The following is an 11982-nucleotide window of genomic DNA, read 5'->3' on the forward strand; positions in this document are numbered from 1 at the left end:
GGTTGTCTTCAAGGCTCGGCTACGTGCCAGCTGGCAGTCCACTTGGAGTGAGCAACGCGACAACAAACTTTTTCAAATCAAACCCAAAATTGGACTTTGGCCATCTAGCTTCCGTAAAGTTCGGAAGGAGGAAGTTGTTCTCACTAGGCTACGCATTGGTCACAGTTTTTTAACTCATCATTTTCTTTTATCTGGAACTGATGCACCAATGTGTAGTTTGTGTAACACTCAAATCACTATCAGCCACGTTTTACTTTCTTGCCATCGTTACAATTCTCAACGACGGCAATATTTTAAACATATTTTTTCCCAGGGTCAGTCTGTAACATTGGACAGAGTTATTGGTGATGGTGACTCTGTCCACCTTGATAATGTTTTTAATTTTTAATGGCCATTAATCTTTTAATCTCATTTAAGTGTTGCATATTTATTCATTACACCTTTTTAATTGTGGTTCCTTTTATATAGTTTTAATCTCTCTCATTCAATTTGACATTGGGCAATGGCCAGAACATTAAATAACTCGACACCAGGACTGGAAAGACCAACTTCAGGTGACTAACGCTACTGTTTGAACTATCCGTTTTAACTGCTCGTTAGTCGTCCTGGCGAGTTGTTATTATACTTTTGCTGCATATCATTTCACACTTTTACTACTTTACTTTTTAGTACTGGCCATATTGACTCATAACCTGGTACCAGGACTGGAAAGACCAACTTCAGGTGACTGACAGTGGTTTTTATACTTACCTGTTAGTCTTCCTGGCGGGTTATGATCATTACCATTCTGCTACAGGTAGTCCTTTACAACTTTGTTGACTGGATGTCAACATTGGTTTTTACGCCATTTTCTGTTTTAATTGCCGTTTTGCTTTTATCTTCAATTACTTTTACAAATTTTACTCCATTTACTTGACTTTTATCTTTTTACTGGACATTTGCCTACTCATTATTATGATTTTGCGGAGTGTCTTTTAAAACTTTTATTCTTTTACATTTTGATACTGGTTGCTATGACACATAACCCGGAACCAGGACTGGAAAGACCAACTTCAGGTGACTGACGGTGGTTCTTGAACTTACCTGTTAGTCTTCCTGGCGGGTTATGATCATTACCTTTTTGCTAGAGTAAATACCTTACAACTTCTTATACTCTGCCTTCTATCTTAACATTGTAGACTAGGTGTCAACATTGGTTTTATACTTTTTTGTTTTACCTTCATTTCCATTTATGTCTATTACTACATTTATTTATTTATTTTTTTTTACATTTTTACCGAATGTCTGGCGCAGATAGCCTCGCTGCTTTGTGCCATAAAACACTAAATCAATCAATCAATCAGGTTCGTTTTTTATAACTAATCATAATTAACTGATAGTATTGAAGTGTATGGTGATTTTTTGTTGTTCAACTAATATTAATTAACTGATAGTGTGAAACTGTATAATGGTTTTTTGTTTTACTAACCGTAATTAACTGATAGTGTTGAAGTGTATGGTGATTTTTTGTTTTACTAATCATAATTAAATTATGGTATTAAACACATGATGGTTTGTTTTGTTTTACTAACCATAATTAACTGATAGTGTTAAAGTGTATGGTGATTTTTTGTTGTTTAATTTTAATTAACTGATAGTGTGAAACTGTATAGTGGTGTTTTTTTGTTTTACTAATCATAATTAACTGATAGTGTTGAAGTGTATGGTGATGTTTTGTTGTTTAACTAATCTTAATTAACTGCTAGTGTGAAACTGTATAGTGGTTTTTGTTTTACTAATCATAATTAACTGATAGTGTTGAAGTGTAATATGATTTTTTGTTTTACTAATAGTGTTAAACTGTATTTTTTTTACTAATTATAATTAACTGATAGTATTGAACTGTATGATGTTTGTTTTTTGTTTTACAAATTATAATTAACTGATAGTGTTAAACTGTATGATTTTTTGTTTTACTAATCATAGTTAAGTAATAGTATTGAACTGTATGGTGATTTTTGTTGTTTTTTATTAAATATAATTAACTGTGTGTTTTATTCCAACTGGCTTGTAGAGCCCTGGTATTGGACAATAGATCTGGTCACAATCCACTACCACGTATGTTTTATTCTAGCTGGCTCCTAGAGCCCTGATCACATTCCACTACCATGTATGTTTTATCCTAGCTTGTTAGTAGAGCCCTGGTATTGGACAGTAAACCTGGTCACAATCCACTATAATGTATGTTTTATGCCAGCTAGTTTGTAGAGCCCTGGTATTGGACAGTAGACCTGGTCACAATCCACTTCCCATGTATGTTTTACCATAGCTGGCTCGTGAAGCCCTAGTATTGGACAGTAGACCTGGTCACAATCCACTACAATGTATTTGTTATCCTAGCTGGCTTGTAAGAGCCCTGGTATAACACAGTAAATCTGGTCATAATACACTACCATGTATGTTTTATCCTACCTGGTTTGTACAGTCCTGGTATTGGACATTAGACCATGTCACGATCTTCTGCCATGTATGTTTTATCCTCGCTGGCTTGTAGAGTCATGGTATTGAACCTTGTCATAACTAGGTAAAGTGTGGTTGACATATTAGTTTTCTTTAGTTTCATGCGGTAGAATGTTTATGCCAGTAATTACCAATATAATTTACTGTTTTTACTTGACTAGCAGAAGGATTTAGAAGACAACCTTACTTGTTTGCCAGTTTGTCAGTAATTAGTTAATTCAATATAGTTTACTTCTCTAAATAATATAAAACTAATTAAACCTTACACAATGTTTCATTAGTAAAATTTTTGAAAAATTACCATTTGCTGACACAATAGTTATGAAATTATTTCAAAATTATTGAAAAATATTTTCTAATCTAAAAATAGTTTTATTTATTACATGAGTGTTGGACTGATGTATTGTAATTCTTGTATTTATATGATTACGGTATCTTACTTTTATGATGAAGTTTTAATATCGTATGTCAGTTTTAGAGATTTGTTGTTCTAATAACATCGTATTTTTATACTCTTTCATTCAGTCTTTTTGTTTTTATTACACGAGTGTGTCTGTCTTTTCCTGGTATAGCGTACATACAAACACACTACAAGTTAAATTTCAGTAAACCCAGTGTATGATTAGGATGTGTTTGTGTTGCCTTATGTTTTCTCATTGACTGTTTGTAACAACAGTTGATGAAGTCTCTAAGGTTCATTAACTTATCAACTGTAGGAAAAGGATCTCAATTAAAACTTTACAAAATATGAAATCACTTCATGAAACTTACTAGAAACAATAAGAAGCCATATTCAGGAAATATATTTCACCTGTTAGTGTGGGCAATTAATCATGTTTTCTTTCTGTGTTATGAGATACCAGAGTTTATGACTGTCTAGTAATTCATTAAATCTGTTGTTTCCTGTAATTTTGTTTGACAATTCAGGTAATTCACTAATCTGTTGTTCCTTGTATTTTGGTTTATGACTGTCAGGTAATTCACTGATCTGTTCAGTGATGTCGAGAAACCCACTTGTTGAGAAATTTATATGCAAAAACGGCTCGTATGGGTTGAGAAAATATTTTACATAGAAGAGCGAACAACGTTGACCTTCTTCGGTCATCGTCAGGTTCACAAAGAAAGAGGTAACTGACCGGAAGCTGACCACATGTTTGAAAGGGGTTGTGTAACTGTGTGTCGAAATGTAGAGGGCGGTATTAGATGTTAGAATATATAATTTTGTTTATTTTATTATATTAATATAGGTATAAAGGCGTTCCTTTATATTGGTTTATTTTGGGTTTAAGTTGTTGTATAAGTAAGGCTTCTTTAATTTTGCATTTGTTTATGTTTGTTTCTTTATTTAGTATTTGAGTGTTTTCTATGGTTATGTTGTGTTTATTTGACTTGAAGTGTTGAAAACGTGTGAAGGTGACTTTTATGTTCTTTGAATCTGGTTTCCATTTTTCTACTTGTTTCTCAATATAGAAGTCGTGGCAGTTATTACATTGTATTTTATAAATAATGTTGGTGTGGTGTTTGTCAGTGTAGTTTTTTACACAGTATAGACCTCAGTTTTGTGCCTGGTTTTTGAATAAATTTGGTATTAACTGGAATGTCATATTTTGTTACTAATTTTTGCCAAATGTTGGTTATTTGTTTGCTGATGTCAGGAATATATGGTATACAGCAGTATATGGTTTCGTGGTTTTTTGATTCGTGAGCTGTATTTACTTTAGTTGATTGATTTTGCTTTCTGTCTAGGTGTGTGCGTATAATGTTTTCTACGGTTTGTGGAGGAAACTTATTGATGTTGATGAAGTATTGTTTTATTTTGTCTACAAACTGTAGAAAACATTATACGCACACACCTAGACAGAAATTAGACAAAATAAACAACTTTAACCCAAAATAAACCAATATAAAGGAACGCCTTTATACCTATATTAATATAATAAAATAAACAAAATTATATATTCTAACATCTAATACCGCCCTCTACATTTCGACACACAGTTACACAACCCCTTTCAAACATGTGGTCAGCTTCCGGTCAGTTACCTCTTTCTTTGTGAACCTGACGATGACCGAAGAAGGTCGAAACATTGTTCGCTCTTCTATGTAAAATATTTTCTCAACCCAAACGAGCCGTTTTTGCATATAAATTTCACTGATCTGTTGTTCCTTGTATTTTGGTTTATGACTGTCAGGTAATTCACTGGCTTTGTTGCTTGCTGTATTTTGGTTTTTGGTGTGATAGACGTGTTATGTATTGGTTTTAGTGGATGCTGTTATAGATGTATTGTGTATAGTTTTTACTGGATGCTGTGATAAATGTTTTGCATATTGGTTTTACTGGATGCTATTGTAAATGTGTTTTATATTGTTTTCCCTGGATACTATGATATATACGTGTAGTGTATCAGTTTTACTGGATGGTGTTATAGATGTGTTGTATGTAGTTCTTAATGGATACTATTATAAATGTATTTTTATGGTTTTCACTGAATGCTGTGATGCATATGGTGTATATCATTTTACTGGATGCTGTGATAGATGTGTTGTATTTATTTCTAAATCCAGTTACTTTCCAAATAACTGAGATAAAGTCTGTATGTTACCTTTTTGTGTAAAGAAAAAGTGTATTAAACCTTACACTCAAAGGTATATATTAATATTTCACTCTTACTGATTTTCCTTTTTTGTCACTTGGAGACTCCAGTGAGAGAGATTTGATAATCATGAGACACAACATTGGTATCCAGTGGTCAGATAAAAGAAGGTAAGTAGGTCAGTTTGACTGGACACATTCTATAACTGCTAATAAACTTCCTGTGTCATGATTGAACTGTTTATATTACTCAAATACACCACATGTTATGTGGAACCACAATCTAGTGTTTAACACAATAGCAGAAATGCCAACCATTACGATTTGAGCATAATCATTACGATTTTGGTGCATACATTACGACTATATGCTCATACAGACAAATATCATGACTTGTTGCAACTCCCAAATTATTATATATTATCTAGGCCTATACAATAAAGTGATAAATTGTTCCCTCAGGGCTTGAAAGGAATGAAAAGAAAATTTCTAGTGAGATACAAATACATTTTGATAATAAATAAAAGACTTTGTCCAAATGGCTACTTGCAATAATCATGTTTGTGCTTGAATTAATAAAAAAATATTGGTATCTCCAACGTCTACCAATAGTTTGAGTGCGGTGCTTCTCCATACTGGATACGTGGGGGAATCCATAGTTACGTCATCAGTGCTTGTCAGCCAATAAGCGCTCGTGTAGATGGGTATTTCTTGTTTTTAAGCAGCATAGAAACACCAATGCAATCATTCACAAGATGGAAAAAAAGAGGCCTCGTTCATTGGATTGTCTTGTTTCTGGCAAATCTAAATGGACTAAAACTGTGAAAGGGCTCTGTCTACAATCATTATGCTCAGTCATTTGAAATAGTTGGCATATCTGCAATAGTCTTTATTCTACTACATACTACGTTTATGTATCACATATGTTTAGTAAACACCTGTTGTTTGAACTCTACACTACACACATCCAGAGTAGACACCTTGCTTGGACTGAGACTCTACACACATGCCCACAGTAGACACCTTAGACTGAGACTCTACACACATGCCCACCGTAGACACCTTGGACTGAGACTCTACACACACACACACACACACACACACACACACACACACACACACACACACACACACACACACACACACACACATTATATACACTTAAATTGAAGTGATATAAATAAGCAGCAAGCATATCTATTTATCTGAAAAGTTTCAGGTATCTGGGTTCTTAGCTGTATACTCCATGTTAACATTACCTAACTTTAGTTTTAAATGAATTAACATGAATAGTTCAAGATTTCCATAATATTGTAGTTTTGCCATTATGGTTTTTTTGTTAAGTTATTGTAGTTTATTCTCTATTCTTCTCCAACAGGAAGTACGGCACATTGACATGGTAGTGTATGGTGATCCTGTCGGCTATTCAGCTATGGCAAAAACAGTTGGTTATCCTGCTGCTATAGCTAGTAAGATGGTTATAGAAGGTAAGTTTGTTTCAGGTAAGGTGTTTATAGAAAGTAAGTTTTTTCAAGTATGATGGTTATAGAAGGTACGTTTGTTTTGGGTAAAATGATTATAGAAGGTAAGTTTGTTTCTCTTTTCATGTAATCCTGATGTTAGGAAAGGATGTAGGTTGAAGAATTAAATTAAGCACTAAAGTTTGAGACCCTGTAATGTGAGTAGTTGCTAAAGATGGATCAGACTAAAAAAATTACTTTCACATGACATATTTAAGTTTAGTACCTTTCACGTAACGTATTTTAATTTTCATCATAAACAAATGTAGGTAACCTTTACAGAAAGGAATCAATATATTCTCAATTATCTATGTTTATGCAGAAAAAGATGATAGATAAAACATTTGAAATTGTAATATAGAGAATATGCATTTTGTTATATAAGTGTAGCATTATAGAATACATTTTATTGTATAAGTGATATCTAAAAGTTTCAGTTTGTTATTGGCATTGGAAAGTTTCTGACCAGTTACTGTTGCAAGACAGTTGTCTAACTTGTCTCCAATTATAACATGTAAATGCTAGTAAAGTAAAAGGAATCCTTTCAGCATGTTTTTCCTTTACTGTTTGTTTTCACCACTATCTGATCACCTATTATAATTTATAACAAACTTTTGTATATCTTGTGCTTGCTTGAAAATTAAATTTCAAAGTTCAGTACTAAGGATAAGAAGAAAAACAATTCTTTAACCTGCAGTATTTATGTGAATGACATTTCCTGTAGGTGAGATACAGACCAGAGGAATGCTGGTGCCGATGGCCAAAGAAATCTATCAACCAATGTTGAAACGTCTGAAAGCAGAAGGAATTACTGGGGTAGAATACGTGTCGCAACTCTGAAGAGAACGTTTGTCTTCTGACTTTTTCTTGTGCATTCTTTTGTCTGTGACAAAGAACTTTTTTGTGCCATTGATAACTGGTCATCTTTAACTTAATTGTTTTCTTTAATCTTTTGTGTTCTGTAGTTGCTTTCATAATAACAGTTAATGTAGGTTAGTTAACTGAGTGGAGGTTTATCAGAATAAAGTGAAACATTTTTTATTTGGTAATGTAGAAACCTGTAATATGGTGATGCATAGAAAAGTAGAAACATGTGACGTGGTGAACATGTAGTAATGTAGAGCTATGTGACATGGTGAACATGTAATGTGGAACTGTGTAACACTGTGAATATGTAATACAGACACATAGCATTGTGAATGCATAGTAATACGGAAACATGTAACACTGTGAATGCATAGTAATACGGAAACATGTAACACGGTGAATGCATAGTAATACGGAAACATGTAACACGGTGAATGCATAGTAATACGGAAACATGTAACACGGTGAATGCATAGTAATACGGAAACATGTAACACGGTGAATGTGTAGTGATGCAGAAACATGTAACACGGTGAATGTGTAGTGATGCAGAAACATGTAACACGGTGAATGCGTAGTGATGCAGAAATGTGTAATGTGGTGAATGCATTGTAGTGCAGAAACGTGGCACGGCTAACATGCGTAGTAGCACATAAACGAGTGGCACGGCTAACGCGTAGTAGTGCATAAACGAGTGTCACGGCTAACGCGTAGTAGTGCATAGACGAGTGGCACGGCTAACGCGTAGTAGTGCATAGACGAGTGGCACGGCTAACGCGTAGTAGTGCATAGACGAGTGGCAACGTAGCTAACGCAGCGACTAGCGTAGTAGTGCATAGACGAGTGGCACGGCTAACGCGTAGTAGTGCATAGACGAGTGGCACGGCTAACGCGTAGTAGTGCATAGACGAGTGGCACGGCTAACGCGTAGTAGTGCATAAACGAGTGGCACGGCTAACGCGTAGTAGTGCATAGACGAGTGGCACGGCTAAGCGTAGTAGTGCATAAACGAGTGTCACGGCTAACGCGTAGTAGTGCATAAACGAGTGGCATGCTACCTATGTTAATATTTTTATCTTATATTTGCTTTGTATAATAAAATTAACTACAGATGTTTTTCTCAGTTTTCAAACACCGCCACTTTGTTAAGTATTAGTACAATTGTGAATTTCAAGTAAACTGTTAATGTTTTGTTTCTAGATGTAGTGAAAAGGTATTTAGTGTTTTTATACATAGAGTGATTGGAACTCTGTTGTTTTAGTTTATGTACAAACATACATCTAGGTGTCATAACTGTAGATTGTCTCTTGCTAATGTATTGAACCATTTACATCTGACTTCTTTGAAGACAGATTCCTACTGATGGCTGTTATCTTGAAAAAACAATAAATTAGAAAATAGCATATAATACGGTATTTCAGATGTTTGAAACTATTTAAAATTGTAATTTCCTGGGCTCCAGGATATATTTGTTACATTTCAACTTTGCAGATTGAAGCCTGTTTTTAGTATTTGTTTTCTCAACAGTATTCTCAACACTAAAAACCCTTTCTGATATCTGTACATAAATTCTATATTCTTATTTTCACTTTCTTAGACTGTTTATATTATTATACTTTGAGCCAAAGCTAATGAATTGTTTCACAGTCCAGTAAAAAAAATAACATGAATCCAGATACCACAGTTAAACTGCAAATAAATATTATTTATGTTTGATCCATCTAATGGGGCTGTACATAAGCAATTCTCTACTTTTTCCCCAAAACATGTCGTAAGATATCAAACCTGTGTTTACTGTTTTGTGGTTGATATAAGATTTCAGTACTGTTGTTGTTTTAAAGAATGATCCAAATATTAGGTCTGTAATTAATCATAAAAATGCTTGTGTAGTGAGTGATGTTGGGAAAACTTGCAGTTAAGAGGTTTCCTTGTGGACTAGGAAGTATTTAACAAGTCCAAAACATGTTGTGATTTTGAACATGAAATGTTTTATTCCAATGATTTAAATGGTTTGACAGTACATGACTTTAGTTGCCAAAACTTCATGTATGTAGTTATGTAATTCTCTTAATTTATGTTGCTAATGTTTTATCACTGCCAGCTTACAGTTCTGGTGCTTTGGATACAACTATTTTGTGATACAATAATGTAGGTAAAAAGGAAAACAACAAGAAGTTAGTTACAGGTAATTTCACAGGTTTGTGTGTAACAAATATGGCAGAGATGGACAGGAATATTACATTAGTATTTTTGAAGTAAACAATTACCACTTGTTAGTGAAGTATTAGTATTAGTTCATGAGTAAACTGTTACTTTTTGGCAGTTCTTTGACTGAAAATCATTTAAAGAAAAAATTACATTCTGACAAATTAACTTAAATAGTAAATAATAGATTTTTTGTCCCTGCTCAGATTGTACACTTCATATCTTTTCCTTACTTTCAGTTTATTTTGTAGTAAATGTGCTGATAAATTGGTACATAAACGTGTTTTCTTCATCTGTTTATATAGTAAGAATCTTGCAGTTAAAATCAAATAATAAATGATAATATATATACATTTTGGAAGGTAAATTACTGATGAAATAAGACACAACATGAAGTTTTAATAAAAATGATAGTTTCTTTAAAGAATTCAGATACAATGTATTTTATCCACATACATATTTTAGTTCAATGAAAATGTCGGCTTTTTCCAAAAACAAACATCAAATGTTATTAACTCGAGACTGTGCAGGAAAAGAAACATTAACTTTTCTATGAAACATATCTATTTATTCATTTACTGCGTGCCAAAAATTTGAATTTTTTTTTGAAGAAGGGTTCTTTCCATTCTTTGTATAACCTATATTAGGAACAAACTTTGAAGGATATTCAGTTTAAAACTTAACATGTAGTAAATGGAAAGTGTATTTTGAAACTATACAAATTTCTTTGTAGTAGCAATTGAAAGTTCTCTTACTTTTTCTAAAATTAGTGTTTGAGATTTAGCTTTCTCACATTAGTACTGCTGGCTGACTTTGTAATTCATTATTCTATGTAATGTATTTCTCACATTTGACCACAAAATAAAATAATGGTCCTTTATATCTTTCTAAAAGTTAGTCAAAATGATTATGGACACTTTAAATTGTCGGAGCACCAAACATTTACTTTGAAGAACAAGAGCTCAATGCTCTTTGCCAACACAGACAAGGAATGGTTAGTTGCAAGGTTTATTTATTTATTGCTTCAGGTTTATTAAAAGTAAAGATTTACATATACTCTTAACAGTGCATGTTCATCAATAGTGAACTCACAATTCCACAAAGAAATGCTAAAATTAACTTTAACATAAACAAAGAAATACCACTTTAAATTTTCCTACATTTTATTTTCTCCCAGGAATTTTGCCAATTGACTTTAAGATATTTGGATTCTACTGAGGAATGTACATTTGGTTGAACTAGACCATATACATTTAACTGTCACATTTTGGTAGTTATTGGACTTTAAGAACTTACAAATGAAGGCAAAGAATACCTAATAGAATGTTGACCACACTATATTTGCTAAATCCAATACTGATGAGGCCTTTTGCTAAATATGAGGACTCATTGGGTTGGCTGAATATAATATGTACGTATCTCTGTCTGAGAACTATTTATATTATCACAATATCAAAGTAAGAATATTGTATACAGTATGTGGTATTAGAAATTGGGATGATAATCTTTGATTTTTCAAACATAATGTTTATTTGTAAAATAAATATAATTCAGTGTCAGAAATTTACAGATTACATTAGTAGAGAATAAAACCATTTACAGTTTTATGTTAGGAGGTGCAAAACCTTGGTTAACTGGAAAGTGTGAGCTTTTTGTCGAGCTATTACAACATCATACCAGACTCAGTGAACCACATGTACAGAAAAAATTCTTATTTGTATTTTCAAAACCTCTTTTGGTGTGAGAGAAGAAAGAGAAAAAGTTGTGCTGGGTGAAGTTCAGGTCAAGAATGTGATTTGTTTAACTTCTTGAGGATTGGCAAGAAAGATAATGATTGTAGAAAATGAATGACTCTAGAACCACAGTGAGTCAAGAAGGATAATATCCAACAAGGAAAAAGACTCAAGAACCACAATAACCACTGAATCACAGTGACCCTAGAAGGATAATATCTAACAAGGATAAAGACTCAAAAACTACAATAACCAAAGAATCACAGTGAGCTAAGAAGGATAATATTCAACAAGGACAAAGAATCAAGAATCACACTGACCCAAGAAGAATAATATCAAAGGACAAAGCCTCAAAAATCACAGTGATCCAAGAAGGATAATACCCAACAAGTGCAAAGACTCAAAAACCACAATAACCAAAGAATCACAGTGGCCTAAGAAGGATAAAAACCAATAAGAATGAAGATTCAAGAACCACACTGACCCAAGAGGAATAATATCTAATGGGAACAAAGACTCAAGAATCACAGTGATACAAGAAGGATGAAAACCAACAAGGACAAAG

At 33.2% G+C, this 11982-nt stretch overlaps 1 protein-coding gene across 1 annotated transcript in view; it reads left to right on the forward strand.

Annotated features, from left to right (window-relative positions):
* The window catches only part of LKRSDH (lysine ketoglutarate reductase/saccharopine dehydrogenase), a 74468-nt gene extending 63891 nt beyond the window's left edge, over window positions 1-10577 (forward strand). Inside the window, 3 exon segments of the mRNA XM_076479415.1 lie at window positions 5197-5267; window positions 6471-6579; window positions 7337-10577. Coding sequence (XP_076335530.1) covers window positions 5197-5267; window positions 6471-6579; window positions 7337-7452 — 296 coding nt within the window. The 3' untranslated portion in view covers window positions 7453-10577.
* Window positions 10578-11982: the final 1405 nt, after the last annotated feature.

Source organism: Tachypleus tridentatus, chromosome 13 (assembly GCF_004210375.1).
Source record: "Tachypleus tridentatus isolate NWPU-2018 chromosome 13, ASM421037v1, whole genome shotgun sequence".
Classification (NCBI taxonomy): Eukaryota; Metazoa; Arthropoda; class Merostomata; order Xiphosura; family Limulidae; genus Tachypleus; species Tachypleus tridentatus.